At 34.6% G+C, this 23,623-nt stretch overlaps 4 protein-coding genes and 1 long non-coding RNA gene across 16 annotated transcripts; 2 read left to right on the top strand and 3 right to left on the bottom strand.

Moving 5' to 3' along the window:
• Window positions 1-1,732: 1,732 nt before the first annotated feature.
• On the bottom strand, window positions 1,733-7,792 carry LOC112797246 (uncharacterized). 10 transcript variants are annotated; one of them, XM_025840076.3, is made up of 6 exons: window positions 7,284-7,575; window positions 6,530-6,577; window positions 5,508-5,555; window positions 4,536-4,796; window positions 4,316-4,448; window positions 1,733-3,905 (listed from the first exon to the last, which is right to left on the bottom strand). In XM_025840076.3, the coding sequence occupies exon 6, from the start codon at window positions 3,801-3,803 to the stop codon at window positions 2,124-2,126; it is 1,680 nt and encodes a 559-aa protein (XP_025695861.1). In that variant the 5' UTR covers window positions 3,804-3,905; window positions 4,316-4,448; window positions 4,536-4,796; window positions 5,508-5,555; window positions 6,530-6,577; window positions 7,284-7,575; the 3' UTR covers window positions 1,733-2,123. The 10 variants fall into 10 exon arrangements, with proteins under 10 accessions (XP_025695861.1, XP_072092051.1, XP_072092052.1 ...); XM_072235950.1 differs by having other exon boundaries at window positions 1,733-3,908; XM_072235951.1 differs by lacking the exon at window positions 5,508-5,555 and having other exon boundaries at window positions 1,733-3,908; window positions 7,284-7,746.
• On the top strand, window positions 7,762-9,558 carry LOC112797248 (protein RDM1). Of its 3 annotated transcripts, none has more exons than XM_025840082.3 (3): window positions 7,762-7,908; window positions 8,145-8,367; window positions 8,981-9,558. In XM_025840082.3, exons 2-3 carry the CDS (start codon window positions 8,268-8,270, stop codon window positions 9,358-9,360), a joined length of 480 nt encoding a protein of 159 aa, XP_025695867.1. In that variant the 5' UTR covers window positions 7,762-7,908; window positions 8,145-8,267; the 3' UTR covers window positions 9,361-9,558. The 3 variants fall into 3 exon arrangements, with proteins under 3 accessions (XP_025695867.1, XP_025695869.1, XP_025695868.1); XM_025840084.3 differs by having other exon boundaries at window positions 7,769-7,908; window positions 8,154-8,367; XM_025840083.3 differs by having other exon boundaries at window positions 7,771-7,908; window positions 8,148-8,367.
• Window positions 9,559-9,565: 7 nt separating this feature from the next.
• LOC112797244 (pentatricopeptide repeat-containing protein At3g22690-like) lies at window positions 9,566-12,322 on the bottom strand. Its single transcript, XM_025840071.3, has one exon. The coding sequence runs from the start codon at window positions 12,116-12,118 to the stop codon at window positions 9,593-9,595; it is 2,526 nt and encodes an 841-aa protein (XP_025695856.1). The 5' UTR covers window positions 12,119-12,322; the 3' UTR covers window positions 9,566-9,592.
• A 1,804-nt stretch (window positions 12,323-14,126) lies between these two features.
• LOC112797245 (uncharacterized) lies at window positions 14,127-18,319 on the bottom strand. The gene is made up of 5 exons (XM_025840073.3): window positions 17,594-18,319; window positions 17,034-17,145; window positions 16,540-16,657; window positions 15,250-16,242; window positions 14,127-14,767 (listed from the first exon to the last, which is right to left on the bottom strand). The coding sequence occupies exons 1-5, from the start codon at window positions 17,799-17,801 to the stop codon at window positions 14,360-14,362; spliced, it is 1,839 nt and encodes a 612-aa protein (XP_025695858.1). The 5' UTR covers window positions 17,802-18,319; the 3' UTR covers window positions 14,127-14,359.
• Window positions 14,763-16,429, top strand: LOC140184474 (uncharacterized). Its single transcript, XR_011881375.1, has 2 exons — window positions 14,763-14,961; window positions 15,218-16,429. It is a non-coding gene; the product is annotated as an uncharacterized lncRNA (long non-coding RNA).
• Window positions 18,320-23,623: the final 5,304 nt, after the last annotated feature.

The following is a 23,623-nucleotide window of genomic DNA, read 5'->3' on the forward strand; positions in this document are numbered from 1 at the left end:
TCTCAATCGCTCGCGGGGCGAGGCAACGGAGGCCGCCGCACGTCCGTGGTCCCCTGGACCCGGCACGATCTCCATTCAGATTCGGTGGTTCGATCCCCACAGACGGAGCCAATGTTCGGTAAGTCTTGTACCGAACGGTTCAGGATGATCTTTGTGTGAATAGGTGGGACGTGGCCTGGAATGGGTCGCGGGGGTGAGACGAGGATCCAACGTTCCGAGCTTTCGAAAAGAGAGGGAAGGTGTCACCTGCAATGACACTCCGACGCTCAAGTCAATTGAGTGTGCAGGCGAGAAAAGGGGGTAAGGTAGAGTGTGACGTACCTTGGGGGAAGGGCAGGTCCTTCCCCATTTATACCGTGTTAGAGGTGGACCCTTCAAGGACAGGCCCACTTTCCTCGAAGCTTCCTCACAGCTGTAGCGAAGAGTTGTCGAGGACGCGTGTCCGGGTCGCGTAGCGAGCGGTACGTGTCCGACCGTTCGGGTCGGGTCGTCATGGGGTCGGGTCGGCCCGCGAGTGGCTTGGGTCGGGCCGTAACATTTTATTTTTCTTAATATTTATAATTTTGTATATGTAATATTTATGATTATACTTATTACATCTAAAATTATCTAATTATTTAAATAATAATTTTTTTTGGTGGTATAGAAAATGCAAAATAAAATAATTAAATTAATTTTTTGTCTTCTAAATATTTTTAAAAATGAAAATAAAATGTATGTACCAATATATATAGGTGAATGCTATGATACCTAAAAGATGTTGCTTATTTACTAAAAATGGTTAAAAGTTATTATTTAATTTAAAAGATATAAGAATAAATAATTTTAAAAAATAAAAACTTACTATAAAAAGTAAATTAGACAAAAACTCATAGACACTATAGAATTGGCCATATATTAATAGGCACTAGTGAAAAAGAATTTGATGTGTAAATTTTTGTTTTTAAAATTTTTTATTATATCTATAAAAAAAATAGCTTTTGTTTTTAGTAAAATTTGAATCCAAAATATTTTATTATAAACTAAAATATTTATTTTTTTGATTAATTTTATCTTTATCAATATTAACATTATTATATGTATTTAATAAATAAAAATAGATTAATTAAATGTTGTATCTATTATAATACACTAATAACATTGCTAACAATGAGCCTAGATAGTTTAAATTGTGGATCTCGATGAAGGTAAGGTCAGGCATGGGATTTCAACCCGTTTTCTCATCTTCCTATGAATTGACCACTGCCTCAGTTAAAGACAATACAAATTTTGATTTGCTACATAAAGTTTTTGAGCTTGGTTCTTGTTTCGGATCACGTACACAGAAGTTCTCGAAGAAATATAATAAAATAATCAATTTCATTAAGTCAATTTATTTCTGATGAAAAAAAAAAAGAACAATAAAAGGCTTTTCATAATAGTAACAGTAAAATATTATTAAGTTTTAGTTAGCAGTAAAAATATATTAAAATTACTAATAAAAAAATATTTGCAAATAAACTTAAGTTTTTAATATATTTATCAAAATAAAAAACTTTAAAAATATTATCAATAATTTTTAACATGTGTTTTACAATAGATATTAATTAAACCCTAATAATAATATACATGGTCACTACACATGTATTCATTTTAACAAACTCCTCCCTTTTTTCTCTCTTTTTCATCTTTTTTATTTTTCGAAAAAAGTTACATGTATTTATACTGTTTACATTGTTTCATCAAAGAAAAGTGAAGGAAAATTAGAAATTAATTGATATTAATATTTTTTCACTTTAAATAGAATAATAGATCTAATCACCCAAAAAAAATAGAATAATAGATCCAACACAAAATGCTTGTCAATCGTGGAGATCTTCTTTTCTTTTTTCCTCCCCTCTCTGGGTGATTTCCTTCCACTGTCCGCTAGAGCTTTAATGGAATTTTATACCATGAGTATTATAAAACGCACTTGCCTTAAAATTACAAAATAGGTGTTTATAGCATACAAAATTAATGAATCCAACTTTGCAAAGGATAGGAACCACTGTTACTGGTATCATTTTCAGAATATGTAGGTTCCTTTTTCTCATGGGAGGGAAAATTTGCTTTCTTGGAACTGAATCCTGCTTCCGAAAACACCACTAACTAGTAACGAGATTATTGCGTTGGACCCGTGCCATCAAATCCTCGATGTGTTGTTTCTCTTTGATCATGTTCTTGGACTCGAGTTCTCCCAGCAGGAGCTTCCGCGTGACTTCCTGTGGGGTTAATCCCTGCAACACCATCTCCTCAAAGAATGAGCAAGCGCTCTCAAGCTTTCCGCTTCTACACATACCATGCACCAAAAGCGTGTAAGTTCCCACTTCAGGGCTTAAATCATTTCTCAACATGTGATCCAACAGAAACCTGAGCACCTTCATCCTCTTCTTCCTGCAGCACATCTTCAACAATGGATGATATGTCTCAAGGTCAGGCTTACATGTGCTATCTTCCATCTCCTTGAGCAACCTCAGGGCAGTCTCTTCCCTCTGGTGAGTACAAGCAATACTAATCATAGTATTGTAAGTCATCACATCCCTCACAACACCTTGCTTTGGCATATCCTCAAACACATCACGAGCATCTTTAATCCTACCAGCTTTGCCAAGAATGAATATCAAGGAGCTATAAAATGCAGTGTCAGGCACACCCCCATCAACCTTCATCTTCTCATACAACTCCAAAGCTTCTTTGAGCTGCCCTGCCTTCCCAAGAGCAAGCATCACAATTGTGTAAGTCACAGCATTAGGGGTGCAACCATTTTTCCTCATCTCCTCCATAACTCGGTCCACTTTGCGAAAATCCTTCTCGCGGCAATATGATTCGACGAAAGTAGTGTATGAGAACGCATCGGGGTGAAACCCATGTTCCTTCATGTCCTCCATTGCTTTCTTGGCCCATTCAAATTTCCTAACTTTGCACCACCCATGTATCAAAACATTGAAAGAATGGGAATTCAAGGGAACCGAACCCTTGAACTCCAAAAGAGCATCATGGGCATGCTCAACACTATTCCCTTTCACCAATGCGTCCATGAGAGCATTCAACATTGCTGTGTCCTGTTTGACACCAAACTTCCCCATTCTGCGAAACACTTCAATGGCATATTCATGCTTGCCAGCCTTTGCAAGCCTCCTCATAACCTTAACCAATGTGTCCGAGGTAACATACCCTTGTTGAAGATGAGCCATTTCCTCCACTAACTCCCACATGAGATCGAAATTCTTTGACTTTGCCAGGATATCGACCATGAAATTGTATAGTTGAGGAGAATGCTCATAACCTGTTTGAACTTTAGCCCATAAGAAAAACCCAAAAGCCGAGACCCAATCATTACTGAATCTCTTCAGAATCTGTTCAACCAAACCTTTTGAAACCTTAAAACCACTCAGTTGAGCAAGTGCTTCAGCAACTTTCTCAGGAGATGGGTGCTTTTCCTTTAGAAGGGTGGTGATTGCTTCGACCTCTTCAAGGTTGTTTGGCTGGGAAGTTGGGGTGATGACAAATTTGGGAGTGGGATGAAGGAGGTGGCCGTCGACCCAAGGAGCAAGTGAAGGGATAACAAAGTCTTCGTCATAGTCGCCATTGGGAGAGGTTGGGTTGTCAGAGAATTTGACCCAATCAGGGAGTTCGTACGACTCGGGGGTTGGCTGTGTGGTTGAATCAGCCACGGTGCAGAAAGCGCCGCTGTTGGAGAAGCGGTAGAAGCCACTGAAAGCGGTGGTTCGTGTAGAAAGATTCTTGTGGACGAAGTGGTTCAGGAATCGTAGTTTGGAGAGCATTTTGGCTTTGCTAAGTCACAGACATACTTGTCAGAACTGAATCGATGATTGAACCAGTCAGACTACTAGGTCACTTCACAGCTTAAACCGGTTGACCCGATCCTACTTAAATAAAAAACAAAATAGTCAATTAACAAGTATTTAAACCTACATTAACAGAAAATACATATCTTCACTAAGACAGTAACAACAATCAATTATCAATTTCTAAAAATAACTAACAGGAAAAATTTCAATTAGTATCAAACCTACATTAAAACAATTAAAAAAGAATAACAATCAAATATTAAACCTACATTAAAAGGGCATCAATCAAGTATTAAACTTACATTAAAACAGCAATAATCACAATAATCAAGTATTAAAACAGCAACAATCAAGTATTCTATACAAATTCCAATCAGCATCAAATTTCTATTGCTTTCAAATTTGCGATCAAGTGTCATTTTATACAAATTCCAATTAACATTAATTTATCTATGCTACGCTACATTGAAAAAAAAAAAGCTCACCTCTGCGAAGTTCAGAAGCAGAACAAAAGCCTCAGTGTTCCAATAAAATGTCACAGTATTCCGATCACAGAACCAAAGCCAGAGGAAGCACGAGGCAGAGAGGGTCAGAATCAGCAAAAAGTAACCATTGCAGCTACGTTAAAGCAGGATAAGCAGCAACAATTACCCAAATGGCCAAATAATTAAAAATTAATAATTGAATAACTAAAAAAAAACTCACCTTGGCCAGACGCAGAGAAGAGGGAGACAGAGAACCAAGACACAGCGAGGCACAGCGGAAGACACGAGGAGAGCGGTGATGCAGAGGAAGACTTGAGCAGCGCAGCGATGAGACGTGGGCCAGCGAGAGGCGGCAACAGAGAAGGTTGAGGCTTTCAGCACTGCCTCTGCTGTGTTTTAATCAAGGTTCTGAAAACCGAACCAGTCATCAAACCGCTCTAGTTACTGGTTCATTGGTCCAACTGGTTCAACTGTAATTCAACTGGAAAAACCGTTTTATAATAAAATAACAAATAAAATATAAATAAATATCCTAAAACAGAAGTATAGTCTAATATATACCTTAAAATGTCTTCCAAATTCAAAGCAGTACATTAAATGTTATCAACTAAAGTCTTAGGATCTTATGAAAGTACAATCTTTATAGTTGAATACAAAAGGAAATATCCAAATATAAAATGACATCACGAAAGTTTGTCATAATATTAACAATTTAATACCCACTATATTACTATTGAAATCTTCAATAAAATCACAAACTAAACACAATGAAGCGCAAAGCATAAACACAGCACAGCATAATATTCCAACAGCACATCACTACGCAAAAAAAGCACAAAACACAAAACAGCAGCACAGAGCAGCCAGAGCTAGTCAATAATCAATTAATCATTCAATGAAAACACAAAACATTCAATAATCATTCAATAAAAACACAAAACACAAAACACAATATGATTTCTGAACCAAGCATAAAAAAAAACCGAAAAAAAAGCACTAACAGTGAGCACTGCAACTTTTTTTTACTTCAAAAGGGGATCATAAACAACTGGTTCTATGAAAGTTCAATAAATAAACAAACAAACTACAATAATATGCAATGCAAAAAATAGACTAATAATGAAATAATGAAGGGTTTCTCTTTTCAATTCTATGTTCAAGCTTGTAAGGGATCAGAATCAACAAGTAGTACCGTTGGGATAGTCTGCCTTCTTAATTCTTATATACCTCCAACTATTTCCTACAAAATGAAAATTGAGCACAAAACATGGCCTTAAAACAAAAACAGAACAACACACTCAGAAATCAATAAGAATATTAAGCACCAACTTATGGCAAAATGTACTATTTAGGATACATATATTCATGTTTTGGCGTGTTTGTTGCCACTTTATTTGGCTAATCAAGTTCAGTTTTAAAGTATGAAATCCCAAAGGTTCTAGAAGGTGATTTCTTAAACAATAAATCAAATTGCATAGTGTCAAACAGTTAAATTTTAAGTCAAAAAGTGAGGCTTGTTGGTATTAAGCATAAAGTGAAATTAACAACATTCAAACTTTGCACACAATTACTTTCAAGTTGACATAATAGTGTGATTAATCACATATCATTTCAGTGTTTCCCTGTATACAATGGTATTAACACAGACGGAAATGATATTTACCTGGTTTCTGAGAGTAAAACAGTAAAACATAGTTACTAAAATGTCAGTAAGACCATGATTATGCGAGTTCATTTCAATACATTATTTGTTACATTTTGTGATAAAATTACAAGTATTCCTTTAGGCAATGAGCACAAAATTCATCAGTATCAGTTTATCATCAATCAGTAAGTAACATAGTTAAGCAACCCAAAACAAGCAAGAACAAGCTAGTAACACTGGTGAGCAGAGCCAATCAACCAAGAAAGAGCGCCGAGCACTGACTGAGCATCCGAGGCATTACCTTCGGCGACACAAAACACAAAACACAATATGATTTCTGAACCAAGCATAAAAAAAAACCGAAAAAAAAGCACTAACAGTGAGCACTGCAACTTTTTTTTACTTCAAAAGGGGATCATAAACAACTGGTTCTATGAAAGTTCAATAAATAAACAAACAAACTACAATAATATGCAATGCAAAAAATAGACTAATAATGAAATAATGAAGGGTTTCTCTTTTCAATTCTATGTTCAAGCTTGTAAGGGATCAGAATCAACAAGTAGTACCGTTGGGATAGTCTGCCTTCTTAATTCTTATATACCTCCAACTATTTCCTACAAAATGAAAATTGAGCACAAAACATGGCCTTAAAACAAAAACAGAACAACACACTCAGAAATCAATAAGAATATTAAGCACCAACTTATGGCAAAATGTACTATTTAGGATACATATATTCATGTTTTGGCGTGTTTGTTGCCACTTTATTTGGCTAATCAAGTTCAGTTTTAAAGTATGAAATCCCAAAGGTTCTAGAAGGTGATTTCTTAAACAATAAATCAAATTGCATAGTGTCAAACAGTTAAATTTTAAGTCAAAAAGTGAGGCTTGTTGGTATTAAGCATAAAGTGAAATTAACAACATTCAAACTTTGCACACAATTACTTTCAAGTTGACATAATAGTGTGATTAATCACATATCATTTCAGTGTTTCCCTGTATACAATGGTATTAACACAGACGGAAATGATATTTACCTGGTTTCTGAGAGTAAAACAGTAAAACATAGTTACTAAAATGTCAGTAAGACCATGATTATGCGAGTTCATTTCAATACATTATTTGTTACATTTTGTGATAAAATTACAAGTATTCCTTTAGGCAATGAGCACAAAATTCATCAGTATCAGTTTATCATCAATCAGTAAGTAACATAGTTAAGCAACCCAAAACAAGCAAGAACAAGCTAGTAACACTGGTGAGCAGAGCCAATCAACCAAGAAAGAGCGCCGAGCACTGACTGAGCATCCGAGGCATTACCTTCGGCGAGGGCAGCGACCATAGATTTGAGGGAGAGCGACGGACGACGGGAAGCTGCCAACGAACACTGGTGAACTGGAGACGGACGACGGGGAGCTGGCGGCGAACGCGACGGACGGACGACGTTGGAGCAAAACCTGGAGACGCTGGCGTTGGGCGAACGGGAGGGCCTTCGAGCACGACGAACCAGGCGGCGACGGTGAGACCAACGGCGGCGCAATGGAGGCTAGGGTTTTCCAGGGAGAACGGGAAAAGCTATGCGTGAGTGAAAAGCCTGAAAGGGGGAGAGTCTGGTTTCTCAAATTCAGTTTTCTCCTTTTTTTAAAAAAAAAAACGGCGTCGTTCAGAGTAAACCGGGAAGGTACCGGTTTGGTCTCACCGGTCGGTTCTCAATAATGATTTGAATATTTTATATTTTTATTTAAATAAGACCGGTTGTGACTCATGAGTCATGATCCAGTACCAGTAGTCTGATTTAATTCGATCACCGGTTTCTAACAAATATTGGTGACAGAGAAACTTTGTTTAATCTTTTGTTGTCCTTGCTTTAGGTTGTGGCCGCAGAACTTGAATTGAATCCTGGATGCTGTTTGATGTACTGGTCACCTGAGGACCTTGATTGCAGGTGGTTCTTTTACTTTTTTAAGTTCTTTTCTTACAAATCATGTACTTTTCTTTTTAAGAAGTGTAAAGGTTTCTGGGTTTATGTTTATCAAGTGATATTTAATGTTTATTTTAATATAGTATTTTGGGCGTACTAATTGAATTAAACTCGATATTCTCTTATTTTATTTTGAAAAATATAATACAGTCATATTATTCTGACTTTACATTTAGTGAGTCACCAATTTTAATTTTTAGTAGTACCAGGGGTGTATTGGTGCAACGATGCGTTTAAAGGTATAGAAGAAGGTGTGGGTGTAAGTGGGAAGTGCGTGCAAAATCAGTCTCTCTTTCACTGGTTCTGGACGAAAGGGTTTAGCAATGAAGAGGAGTTTTCCATGGGATGAGCCTGATCAGAATCCTGATTCTTCTTCCAACGACATTCCTCTCCCAATTCCCTCCATTGACCTCACCTCCCAAGGTCGTCTTCTCCTCCATCATTGTTATTAGTGCCTTTCAAGTTTTAATTTCACTCCACACTCTCATAAATCATCATGTTATGCTTATTCAACTCTTATTTACTGCTACTCCTATGATTTCTAGGGTTACATTCATAGATTTTTTTGTGCTTTCCTAGAGTAATTTAAATTTCGACAATCAATGAAATTCATCGCATTTAATTCATACAAACTTGCATCAACCCGTTCCAAGAATGGTGAAAATCAAAAGCATTTATGCCACCACTCTATTCTTTCCGTTTGATTCATGCGTCATGTTATTTACTCTCAACTTTTTTATGTTTCTTATTACTAATGCAGAGTTAATTTTTGTTGTAATACAATTATGTAGCTTTCAATGCCCATAACATGTGTAACCAAATCTCAATAAGTGATGTGTTATGTTTTTGGTATTTTATACACATTCTCCGAATTATTTGTGTTGATGATTGCTTCAACTACAACAATATCAGCTCAGAAAACTCTTTCCATGAGTGGTTTGGAGATCAATTGTGCATGCCTTTCTTATTATCTAGACCCTATACTGCTTTGCATTCTTATGAATATAACTATTCCAAAGCTCATGCTTGTATGCAGATATACTCATTAGACGGGCAGAAATGTATCAGGAGTACATGAAGCAGATACCAATACCAAGTCAACGAGGCTCTGTCATCCCGTTTAATTCATGGATGGGATTAGGCAAATCAATGAAGCAACTCTATGGGCAGCCTCTCCATTACCTCACAAATGTTATCCTTAAGCAATGGGATCAGTTGAGACTTAACAGCAAGGATGAATACACACCCTTAGACAACTTGATTCATCCGACCAAAGCCGAAGCCACCATCTGGCTCATGGAAGAAGTCCACCGACAGACCTCGTCGCATTTTCAGATTGCCGAACGCTGGAAGCTGGATCCAATGTACAATTGTTCTGTTGATGCCATTTTCCCGACTTTAGAGAATGCAATGTGAAACCAGTTAGTTTAAAGGCTTTGTTAAGTATCCTGCTAAACGTTTACTTGCTAGGTTTTGGCAAAGCAAACTTGAACAGCTCTCTTGATCATCTAGCCCCGATTCTTTTTTTTTAACTAGTCATTTGTTTTGGGGCTTCTTTTTTCTGTTGTATGTGAATATTCCAGTTCAATGGTCAAGAGTAAATTGATTTGTCAATCAGATGTGAGAAATCCCACTTTATATTAACCCATTACCAATAACCTCTACAAGAACAAAATCCATCCCTGAAAAAATGGTACCTATTATTATCTCTAACAATGATTTTCCTACTGTATAATTTTGACACTAATTCAGCAAATGAATGACAATCGGAACACATTCTAAGATTTTTTACAACCCTTATGGGTGCACCTTGATCAGTAGTGATGAGTCCATAAGCCATGGCTAGTTTTTCACTGTGCCTGCTGAGCAAATGCTCTTTCTCCTGCTCATCAACATCAAGTAAGACATTGGTTGTATCAGGGACATATCCAGCCTTGCTTAGCCTGCAGTTTATCTCCTGTAGCATTAATCCAATTTGAGTATACTCTGCGTGCGATTCATCGCCGGAGGTAAACTCGTGTATCAGTCCATGAACCTCTATTGAGCTTGATCCAGGCACTTTCTGGATCCCTTTTTCTTTCATCTGCAGCCTCACTCTTGCAACTTCATTCCATTTTCCAGCTGATGCATATATGTTGGATAACAGCACATGAATGCCAACCTTTTCAGGGTCCAGTTGAGTTATCTTCTCAGCTGCATATTGTGCCATTTCGACATTGTTATGTTTCCGACAAGCAGCTACAAGAGAGCCCCATATAACATCATTAGGTTCCATAGGCATACATTGTATAAGATCAAGAGCTTCTTCCAACAACCCAGCTCGACCAAGCAAATCAACCATACATCCATAGTGAACAATCTGAGGACTGATTCCATGAGTTGTCTTCATTGACCTGAAAAGTTGCCTACCTTGGTCCACAGAGCCACCATGGCTGCATGCAGTCAATAATGCTACAAAAACAACATCGTCTGGTCTAACCCCTTGATTGAGCATCTCATTGAAAAGCTCAATAGCCCCCTTTGTATTTCCTTCCATTGCCATAACACCGATGGCAGCAGTCCAAGCTGACACATCCCGTTTGTCCATTTTCGTGAAAACACGCAAAGCACTCTGGGGATCACCACACCTAGAAAACATGTCAACCAAAGCTGTGCCGAGCTGCTTGTCAATCTGAATGTCATTTCTCTCAATGTAGGTATAGACCCACTTAGCAAGATCAAGAGCTCCTAGATATCCACAGGCAGAAGCAACAGCAACCATGGTCACTCTGTCTGCTTCAATTCCCTGGTTTTGCATCTCCCTGAATAGCTCAATCGCTTCCTGAAACATGCTTACTTGAACCAAAGCACCAATCATAGTGTTCCAAGACACAAGATCACTCTCTGGCATCTCATCAAAGATTTTCCAAGCTAATTCCACATCACCATCCCTAACCAAACCAGCAATTAGCGAATTCCATGTCACCACTGTCTTGTTTGGCATCTGCTCAAATACTTTGCACCCAGATTCTCTCTCACCACATTTCATGTACATGTCGATGATGGCGTTGGAAATATTTTCCCAACCTTCAAGTCCATTTCTTAAGACATAAGCATGGGACGACTTCCCAACAAATAGATCACCTAACTGCGCGCAGGCCGCAATTGTAGACAACATTGTTACCTTATCTGGGCGTGGTCCCTGTTGCAGCATTTCACGCAAAACTACTAGCACTTCACCTGGCAGCCCATGTTGGACATAATTCGACATGATCGTATTGTACATAACCAAATTCCTATCAACACATTCATAAAAAATTCTACTTGCATTATCAATATCTCCACATTTCATGTACATATCAACGAGTGCATTCCCCATGACAGCATTAAGCTTCACGCCCAACTTACCAATATAAGAAGAAACTTTTTTCCCCAATTCAAGATCCTTCAACTTGGCACAAGCAGATATAACACAAACCATGGTAACTGGATTGGGTTGAATCCCAGTATCAACCATCTCAAAGAACAGAGAAACAGCTTCCTTAGGCAAGTCCCTCCCAACATACCCATTGATCAAACTAGTCCAAGACACAACATTTCTCTCAAGCATTCCATCAAACACCTTGCGTCCCAAGTCAACTCTGCCGCATTCGGCGTAGAAATGTATGAGAGAGTTTCTGACGAAGATATTTCCCTCGAAACCCATCTTAAGAAGCGCCCCATGAACTTGAAGACCCTCAGCAAAAGCCATAACTTTGGAGCACGCACTCAGCAAGGACGGGAAGGTGAACTTATCGGGTAAAACGCCCATCTCCGCCATGTGAATGTAAAGCAAGATAGCCTGGTCGCAAAGGCCAGTTGAAGCGTAACCTCTGAGGAGAGAGTTGCAGGCGAACAAGGAAACCGCGGCTGTTTCCTCATAGAAATAATCGAAAGATTTTCGAGCGTAGTCGAGGCTGTGGTGGGTGCCCACGTCGACGTAAGCGGCGATGAGGTTGTTGAGTTGAGAAGCGCTGTGAGAAAGGCCATTCTTGATGAAGTGGCAGTGTAACTGCTTGAGCTCCGTGAGGCTGTGGCAACTTTCAATAAGCTTTAGCGATGGCGGCGATGACGGTAGGTCGGTGGCGATGGGTTTCGGAGGCTGGATAGCTGGGGAAGTGCCCACAGAAGAGGGAGGAAGGGCCTTCGCCGCCATGGTGATATATTTTTATGATTATGTATTAAGAATAATTAGTTGTGAATTTTGTAGTTTCAGTGAAACTGGGGAGGCTCTCACTTGGAGGAGCAGCACCAAAACCTTCAAGTACTATTTACATATGGTTACATGATAGTCTTGGATTCAATACCTGTCTTTCCCAATTACTGGTTAGTTACATATATTTTTTCCTTTGAGGATTTTGTTATAGCGAATCAATACCATTTGACATAATAAGTAGTAGGTAACATGTCTCCAAATTAATGCAGGACTATTTATCATCTGGCAGTGTCCCCTACATATTGGATAACTCCCTCGCCTTACTTGTAAAGTCCAGATAGCCAGAGAAGCTGAGCTACTGAGAAAACGACATAATCATGTGCAGTCGAGGCAACAAGTTTCCAGTTAACCGGTGTTACTGTCTTGTGTCGTTGACAGAAACTAAGGGAATCCTAACTAAAATGGCTTCCCTTGCATTTGTCATCACAATGCATTCTGATGGCAGTTGGTTGTATAGGTGATCTGGTAAGCATGCGATTTCTCTCTTCCCCCTCTATTATTAGTATAGCTGTATAGGTGTTTTCAAATGATATTTCCTTTAAAATATAGTTTGGTTACACCCAAGACCAAGAATAACTTAAAATTCTAGATTGTCACAAGAAAATGTAGTGACTCATGAGTGAAGCAGTCAGATTCATTGATGGTAAAATGACTTACCTTTCATAGCAGGTTTTAGAATTTAGAGATAGTATGGTCCTTGTGCTTATATCAATAGCATTAGATATGTCTTTATGGATTTGTTGGGAGAAATCTGAAAAGATACTACTTTTCTTTATGCCCATGAATAAGTCTCAAGGTTGTAGACTTGTAGTACAAGAATTAAAAATCATTCAGATCTACTTTTGAACCTAGGGAGTAGGCATACATCAAGGCTTTTTTTTGGTAGTAAAACGGGACTTAAAAGCCCAAAAAGAACAACGAAATTAGATGCAAACTACTGAGTCTAAGAGGCTGCTCTATCACTTCATGAAGGATTTTGATGAGCTCTGAAGGAACATCAAGGCTTATTTATATAGGTAACAATGACTTTAATAATTTATATGAAATCTTTTCTTTTTAGTTGGATGAAATCTTTCGAAAGTCTTGAATTTGTCTATAATTATAGACAATGCTGCCTATATTTTCTATGGGATTCGAACTTGAACTTTATTTACGATTTGGTTCTTCTATATCATTGGCACCTATTGCTCATATTTCATGGACGAGCATACAATTTATACCTAGTTTTTTTTTACTATTTTTACATCTAGGATTAACATATATTACTGTCAAGGTCAAGAATAAAACAATGAATTTATTTAAGAATTAAAAGACTTATAATTTTTTAATATCAATAATTAATTTGTCGTAGATCGGAACTTTATTTAAGAATTTATTGTTGGCCAATAAGTTGTTTGTGCATAAGGTGGAATTTAAACCCACCATAATTTGTTAAATAAATGAGTGAGCTAAATCATAAAAAGAGCTTTGAGCTTAGCCAAATTGTCATTATTCCTTAAACAAGTCGAAAGAAAAAAAATTTAAGAACGTTCTTTCACTATTCTTTTCCCTTTTTCCTATTTGATGCTGCATTAATATAATTATGAATTTAAAAGAACGAATGTGATTACACAACTGTGTAAAACGTTTTACACTGTAAGTGCATCAAAATTAAACTCTATAATTATATGCTTATTCAGATAAAGCGTTAAAAAAAGTTGTTACATTTTATCAAATAGAAACCAAAGGGCTGTCAAAATAGTTATGCACTCACTACTAACTTGAAGAGCCACAATGCTAGTTACCTACCATGAACTAATAGAATCTCTTTTTGTTTTTTATTTAAAATATTTTGAACTCAAACAAGCAAACCAATGTTTGCTTAAAGTTAAAGCATCATATCCATCTCTATGAGCTTAGTAATACACTTGTCTTTTGACAAAAGCATACTTTTGTATGCACAAAATACTTGTGTAATGTAATTCTTTGGTGCATTATATGTAGATGAAAAATATCAAATTCAAGCATACAATGCATCATCATTTTCTCCACCTTTGAGATATAGAACTAAAAAAAAAAAAAAATCTCACCCTTGAGAAGGGAAACAAAAAAAAATATTAAGAAATAACCATTATTAGAACATAGATATCATATTACAAATCATAAAAATTCACCAAGGATTATTATTAACCTCCTTGAATGCTACAAGAGACCAAAAGGCTCTGGCAAATGCTCAAATCCATTATCAAATATGGGACCTTGATCACATTTGTCATCAGCACTATGAAGCCAATTTGTGTTCTTCAAATCTTCTTTGAGCAACAGTGCATCGTAACGCGAACTCTCGTAAATGTCGACTTCACTACTAAGTTTTGATGAGGATAGTCTTTCATCCACCTCTCTTCCTCTTACCATATGTATTCTGTTAACATCATTTCCAATATCCAGATTGGAGACTCCATTGGTATGCAGGGTGGTTCCATTCATGTTGACAGATGCCAGAGCACTCGAAACCCGGTGGCTCTTGGGAGTGGACGAAGGTCTAATGCTCTGAGGGAAGAGTGTTGTGTTTGACAGCGAACGATGATTTCCTGCGCCGTTCCTTATATCCTATTCAATAGATAAATCAAATGGTGATTAAGTTTGGATTTGATATAACAAAATCAGAGGATTAATAGCTTATGGTGCAAAAATTTACTTTAAGGCATGTAGATAAAGCAACATGAAGGAACATGAGCTGAATGTGAAAAATCACATTGAGGGAGAAGATTTTAATATCATTTGGACCATGATTTTTACTCAAGGTATTTGATCCATGAATAAAATTTTCAAGAATCTGATAGTTTAACTCACTGTTAATGGAAAAATGTTTTTCATTTGCATCGAATGATACGCCGCAATATCATTTAATGTAACTCATCCTATTGTCATCTACTCTTTAGAAAGGTGTCAAAGAAAACATGTAGTAGTAGCAATGTATCAAAATTTTAAACTAAACCTTGAAACTGTTGACATTGGTAATCTAAGTAAATTTTGATTTTGATTACTTTAATCATGCAGAACTGGAAATATAGAGAGTACGAAGTACAAACCATGTGCTTAATAGCCATATCTAAGGATTTCTTTGATATGGTCCTCCCAAACCCAGAGTTGTCTGTAGCAGTGGTAGTTGAGGCCCTAACAGATCTCCTTGCAACGACTTCAGGTGGATGTTGGACTTTCCTAGGCTCAGGAACATCAGCATGGTGGCCATTGGTGCTGCCATAACTGCGAGTTCTCGCTGCAGGCTCTGTAGACCTCCCCCTACTCACAATCGGAGAAGAATGTCTTCTTGACACAGGAGCTGAAGCTTGAGGTTCAGAACTGTTTCCCTTCATGGTGACACTGCTGGGGCGAGACCTGCCTGCTGATACAGGCCTATCAGGCAATGTTGTTCTGAGATTTGGAGGTGTGTCGAGGGGAAAATCCGGGGGAACTATTGGTTGTGGTGGCTGCCTTACTCTTGGACTCGGCGAACTTGGCCTTGAAGATGGAGCTGAGTTTCTTCCACTAAGTGAAACACGTGAGGATGAAGTTAGATAAGATGATGTAGGAGAAGGGGATGGAGACAGAGATGGCATTGAGTTCCTTCTAGTAGGGGTAGAAGGCCTGGATAGTGATCGAGTTGGCGTAGGGGCCGATGGAGAATGCAAATTTGTAGAAATATGAGGCCTAGAACTTGGTGTTGATGACCTTGAGCTTTGTGTTGATGTTCTTTGTCTGTCAGCAGAGGAGGAGGAGGCTGTGGGGTTGTTAGAAACCGAGCGCACTCTGGAGGGAGTTGAAGGCCTAGAAGACGCTGCCGGGCGTGAGGAAGGAGTAGAAGGCCTAGCTGCGGACGAGGAGCGAGTTACAGGGGAGGATGGTCGGGAGGATGGTCGGATGTATGACGAAACTGAGGCAGAGCTTGTGTTGAGAATTGAGGTGGATCTGTTAGAGGAATAGGTGCTGTATTGTGAGTGTGAGTTTGAGACCGAAGGGCGTGTCACCGAACTGCTTCTTGCTGGTCTAGAGTGATTATTGTTCTCAGATTGTGAGACTGAGAGCTGAAAAATCATTATGAAGACTAATAAATATAACAGCATTTAGCTCACCATTAAAATATATCAAACATGTATAAGGTTGTGACCTAGGATAAATAAATAACAATCACCAAGTGCATGTATACATGTAGGGAATGCCTAATAGATGATTTGGTTGCCATCCAATAAAATCCTTTCTTTTAGATGACCATTCAAATAGCCCATAGATAAAAGTAGCTAACTTGTTTATGTATCAATTTATGATTGGATATCTTTGCATACAAATTAAATCTATGAAGAATGATTTGAGGGAACACATACCCTTGAGGCCTTTGTGGTAGAAGTTGATCTAGTCAAACTTCTTCTTGGAGGCACCGTGGTTGGTTGGGGCTCGCCTTCTGATGATGGAAAAACTGGTGTGCCGGGGGGAGTGAGAAGCCTAGTAACATAAAAACAGAGAAATAATTACAAATTGGGGCAACCAACTGAAAAAGTTGGAACTTTTTGAAGTTGCACTCTCATTTCTGAAGTTGAATACATATAAGCTGGCTCACTCTCCCCTGCTATTAGAAAATAAGGACTGGAACTCAAATCAACACACCCCATCCAATGGTGGAGAGAAGGAAGTTGACTGGGTATACATGGAAAGGTGGGAACAAGAAAATTTCTTTACATATAAAGCAAGCAACAACAATGTCTTAATGATAGAACAAGAAGTCACAGATCCAGAATCAATATGTTCTCTCCATTAACTAGTGATTTCTCATCCACAGCCACAGAAACCTGAGAATCGACATGACGAAATCGATGCTTACCAGTCATAATCATGCTTTCCTACTTCTGTGGAAGACAATAGATCATCAATCCCATTTCTTGAAGGTTTTGGTGCTGCTCCTCCAAGTGAGAGCCTCCCCAGTTTCACTGAAACTACAAAATTCACAACTAATTATTCTTAATACATAATTATAAAATATATATAGTTATACAAATCAGTTAATCACTTCAAACAAAATAGCTGAAGCATACTTCAGATTTAGCACTTACCTAGTTAACAACATATCAAATCAAATAATAAGAAAGGAAAATTATTATTAATTTTCAATCACAATACACCCCTTTCACTCCCCAACATCAGTTCTTAAAAAGTTAAAACAATACAAAGAAAACAAACTAAAAGTGTTTTATGTTTAGAAAAAGAATCAGATTCAAACAAAACAAAAACATAATAAACCCATAAACAAACAAAAGATTGTTCAGTGACACATTAGTTGCAACAAAAAATACAGACAAAAAGGTGTCCATTCCCACATCCCAAGTGCAAAACCAAAAACCAAGAAACAAATTAAAAAAACCAGTGTTCACACAATTCACATACCATCGGAGGAATCATCAGAGGAAGTCACAGAGAGGGTACGTCTGTTCCTGGAGAAGAGATCCAAGTTATCTTCATTGTTGTTGTTGTTGTTGTTGGAAGCCATTCCATAACCATTCAAGCTTTGTCCTCTGCGGTGGTGATTCAATGACCCCAAAAGAGACTCTCTCACATTACTACTATTATAACTATTCCTCATCATTGGATTCATGTAACTAAGATCTAACAACTGAAACCAACATACTAACTAATCTACACTGTTTCAAAGTTCAAAGTGCAACACTCTCATCATTCATTCATTGATTCAAGATTGGATTTGGATCTGTAACTATGTAGACTTTGTGTTTACTTAGCTTGGTTGTGTTATTCATTGATGTACCATTATTTTGTGTTAAGTTTCTCTTTGGCATTTCATCAGTTATGTGGTGTGTGTGTGTCAGAAAATAATAAAAATAATAATTAAGAAAAATGATGGAGTTGGGAGATGATACCCACATGGCTTCTAATTTGTGGACCCACCACCTTCCTCAGATCTCTCACACTCATCACTTTTATCCAATTAATTTTGTTTTTAAATTTTTCTATTTTTTTCTTATTTCCCTGTCATTGATTTTGTTATTTTGTTGCTTCATTGATGATGAAGGATCAAGAAGGGATTTGTTGTTGGGAGAGACACATGCAAATTATACTAATCAAACTGTGCAAGTGTAACCATCCAGCACATGGCTTGGGTCATATCAATGCCAAATTCTTATTTAATAGAAAAAAAATAAATTGAAGATTTAAGATTAAATTATATTATTTTTATAATCTTAAAAATATTAAATATTGAAAAACAGAAAAATAAAAGATGTAAATGTAACCTTTTTTCCTTTTTTTATTCAATGATAAAATTATTTAGTTACTAAATTAGTTATTTATATAAAATATACATTAAAATATAAAATATACATTAAAAATAAGTTAAATAATATATATATATATATATATTCTAACTAATTTAACAATTAATCTTTTGTATATACATAACATTTTTAATATACTGACTAATCATTTGTTAAATTATTGTAAATATTTTCAATGAGTAAAATTATACATACATTTTTTAAATGTTCTTTGTTCTAAACGATAAATTAACTTTCTAACACTAGGTTGACCCCAGACAGCTTTCAACAACTCAACTATACTCAATGTAATATTTCACGTATAATTTAACAATAAGATATGTTATGTGTACACTAAAATCAGCTATTAAAATTAAGTATCAGTATAAAATATATATTAAAATATAAATATACATTAAACATAAATTAAACTACATATATATTTATACATAAATATATTAATGACTAATTTTAATATATAAATAATATTTTTATTTAAAAATATATATAAAAGTATACAAAATTATTTTTTAATTATTATTCAATATTAAGTAATTTTAGAATTTAAAACTTATAATTTAAATTACAGAGTTAAATATTTATAATTTAGAATATAAAATTTAACGTAATAACTTTTAAAATATTAATTAATGTTGGCAAAAAAAAATTGATTAGCTAATATCCAATCTATTTTATTAATAATTAGATTTACATTTGGCTAATACAACGAGGAACATGCGGATTTAAAATTCTTATAAAATACGGAGACATAATATATATATAAAATATAAAATATTTTTTAAATAAATTGTAATGATATTTTGATATTTTATTAATATTAAAAAATATAAATTAATGTCTTAATTATTTTTAATATCTTTTTATAATTATTTAAAATATTTGAAATATTTTTGTTTTAATAATAATTAATTATATATATTATTTCTAGACACATTTTAAAAATACATATTAATTAAAAACAAAACTAAATACACTGACATATAATGATATTTAAGAGTGTTTAAGTATGTCCAAATTTTTTTTAATTTTTATTAAGATATAAAAGATACGTGTGTCAAATATATATTGATAAGTATCATATTTAAAATGCGTCAAACACGCAAACATGCTTCATTGATATTTGGTAATTGTCTTTTTAACCTTTTTTTTCCAATGCAATTATACTCCTGAATAATTGTCTCTATTATGGCCTTTTAAAATTTTAAAATTTATACTCGTGGATATATATATATATATTATGGAGAATTTTAAGGTACAGATCACAAAAGGACAAAATCCATACAGATTTTAAAGATTTTTGCTTAAACTACACTTTTTATAAAGCCACACTTTTAAAAAGCGTCATCTAATGGAAAACCTTAGTAGATTAGAAGATTTAAGAAAAGAAATATCTAATTTATCACAATTAATATATCAAAAGCTAATGATTTTAACTAATGTTAATTGTAATGATACTGAATTTTTAAAATCAATACAAAATGATTTTTCTCAAAATCTTAATTTCACCCTAAGTTTTATTCAAGGAATTCAAAAACCCGAAAAAACTTATATATCGCACAAAATTTTTAAAAAATGTTATCATGGAGATAATTACCCACATCTTCATCACACTTTTAATCCACAACTAAATTCTATTGTAGATATGTTAGAAGAAATATTAGTTTCCATAAAATTTCAGAAAAATAAAGAAAAAGAAGAACCTAATATAATAAATGAAATTGAACAAATTCTAAATAAACATTTTCAAAAAGAAAACTCTAAAGAAGAAGAAAAACCTCAAAATATAACTGATATAAAAGATCTAAAAGTTAGACCACCCATAAGACTATGAATATTGATGAAAAATTAGAAGAAGTTACAATGCTTTTTAAACAATTAAAAATGGCTCAAAAAGATAATATTATAGAACATGATCTTCAAATAGAAGAGGAACCAGAAAATTTTGAAAATGAAGAAATTATTTTAGACTACTCAAGCGATGAGGAACCAGTAATTCCAGTTCAAGTAAAAGATGAAGCAGAAACATCTAAAAATAATCAATTCAAATGGGAAACAGGTTTTGAAAACTATGCTTTTAAAAAAGGATTTATAACCAAAGACTCAAAATACACAAAAATACCACCAAAATATGTTCCCAAAAATCAGGAACTAGAAAAGGAAAGAATGCTCAATTTAGATTGCAAAAATAACGAAAAAGAAATTTTCGAAAATTGGTTAAATTCTTTCTTACTAGAAGCATATACTAATACAAAATTTAATGAATTAACGGGAGAAGATATTTGGAATTTCATGGGTTTTCACACTACAGGAACAGTAAAAGATTATATGCTGTCAATAGGTAGCAAAGTTTTAGAAGAATTAAAAACAAAAACAACAACATACGATAGAATCGTATATATAGGGGCAGTCCTATACAAAGAATTTTTTGGAAAAAACATTATAATTCATGGACAAGAAATCTCTAACAAAGAATATCAAGATGCAAAGAATCATCTGGCGAATATTCAAATATATGATCTATGTAGTATAGAATCTTATATTTGTGAATATAGAATTCATTATTATAAATTAAAAGAAGAAGATAAAAATCATTATCTTGATATGTATATAACAAAATTACCATATCCCGCTAATGAATTTATTATGGGAAGATTTATAAGAGAAATAAATAAAGGGACGCTTGAAAATAATTTTGGAGGAGCAACCTCCGCTATAAGAGAAGAAATAAAAGAACGCTGCATGCAAGAAGCCACTCAAAAAAGATTCAATAACATAATCAGAATTTGTTGCCAAGATAATGAGGAAATTCCTCAAAAATATGGTTATGATAAAAGATTAAGAAAATATAGCCCTCGAAAAAATTTTCAAAGAAAAAGAAAATATCATTTTAGAAAAAGAAAATATTATCCAAATTGGAGAAAAAAGAGATATTTTAGGGAAAGAAGTATTAACAAAAATAAGAAACTAAAAAACTATTGCCCGAATAAAAAAGAAAATTGCAAATGTTGGTTCTGCCAAGAAGAAGGGCATTATGCAAACAACTGTCCGAAAAAGAAAGATAAAAAAGATCTTACTAAACAAATAGAAATTGCAAAATCCTGTTTTATGGAACCTTTAGAAGAATCTGACGATGAGTTAGAATACATTTTTGAGTATGTCTCAGAAACAGACTCAGAATCTGAGTAATAGTGCTACATTTATTACTGTAAAAATAACAGGAAAATTCATTAATGCCTTTATAGATACAGGGGCAACAAAATGTTTCGTCAATATAAAACTAAACTGGAATAAGTTGGAAAATCCAATGAGAATTAAAATAGCTGATAAATCGATACATAAAATTGATCAAAAAGCAGAAATGGTTGAAATATTTATTCAAAATTATAGATTTATTATTCCATCTATATTTAAGCTAAATTCCGGAATGGATTTGATTATAGGAAATAATTTCTTAAAATTATATCATCCTTTTATTCAAGAATTAACATATATAGTCTTAAAGGCTCCATATGATTCTTCAATAGATCAAAAGGCAAAACTTATTAAAATCCCGACTACTACTATAAACGAGATTTTAAAATTCAAAATATTTTCAATATTAGAAGAATGTTATTTGAACCTATATTTCCAGATAAAAATTCCAAAAAATGACCTTGAAATCAAAATAGAAGAACTTTTAAATGAAGTTTGTGCTGAAAATCCTTTAGATATTAAAAATACAAACAGAGAATTAATAAGCATTAAACTAAAAGATTCTACAAAAGAAATAAATGTTCCAAATAGAATTCCCTATTCAGCTAGAGATAAGGAAGAATTTTCATCAGAATGTAAGGATCTTTTGGATAAAGGAATAATAAGGCTAAGTAAAAGCCCTCATGCAGCCCCAGCTTTCTATGTTGAAAACAATAACGAAATTAAAAGGGGAAAAAGAAGAATGGTAATAAACTATAAGAAAATGAATGAGGCAACTATTGGGGATGCCCATAAACTTCCAAGAAAGGATTCTATTCTAGAAAAAATCAAAGGAGCAACTTGGTTTTCATCTTTAGATGCAAAATCAGGATATTGGCAACTCCGTCTAGACGAAGAAACAAAGAAATTAACTGCTTTTACTTGTCCAACAAAAGAATCAACAGGAGTATTACTCTATGAATGGAACGTTCTACCTTTTGGGTTAAAACAAGCCCCAGGTATTTATCAAAGGTTTATGGAAGAAAATCTAAAAGATTTAAATGAATTTGTTTTAGTTTACATTGATGATATATTAGTCTTTACAAAACAAGATAAAGAAGATCATCTTCAAAAATTATTAATTGTTTTAGAAAAATGTAAAGAAAAAGGATTAGTTCTTAGTAAAAAGAAAGCAAAGATAGCAAGACAAGAAATAGAATTTCTTGGACTTATACTGTCTAAGGAAGGAAAACTAAAACTACAACCAAATGTTTTAGAAAAAGTAGATTTATTTCCTAATAAAATGGAAGATAGAAAACAGTTACAAAGATTTTTAGGATGCATAAATTATATTTCTGATCAAGGATTTTTAAAAAATATAACAGAATATACTAAAAACTTGTTCTCAAAAATAAGTTTAAAAAAGATTTGGAAATGGGAAGAAGAAGATAGCTTGCAAATACAAAGGATTAAAGATTTATGTAAAAATCTCCCAGAACTATATATTCCAGAAGAAGATGACTACTTCATAATAGAAACAGATGCTTCAGATAAGACTTGGTCTAGTTGTCTGAAGGCTAAGAAAGCTATAAAAAGCTTGAACAAAGAAAAAGGATCACTAGATTCTAAACATTCCTTAAAGGAACTACTATGCAGGTATATTTCAGGAAAATTTACACCAACGGAACAAAGGTACACTACCCATGAAAAAGAGACCCTTGCTGCAATAAAAACTATTAAAAAATGGAGGGTTGATTTACTTCCAAAGGAATTTACATTACGAACAGATTCAAGTTATTTAACAGGTTTTATTAGATATAATTTACAAGCTGATTATAATCAGGGTCGTCTGGTAAGATGGCAAATGTTTTTATTACAATATCCGATAAAAATCGAGTACATTAAAGGTAATAAAAATATTATTGCAGATACATTGACAAGGGAATGGAGTTCATTG

This window comes from Arachis hypogaea, chromosome 4 (genome assembly GCF_003086295.3).
Source record: "Arachis hypogaea cultivar Tifrunner chromosome 4, arahy.Tifrunner.gnm2.J5K5, whole genome shotgun sequence".
Taxonomy (NCBI): Eukaryota; Viridiplantae; Streptophyta; class Magnoliopsida; order Fabales; family Fabaceae; genus Arachis; species Arachis hypogaea.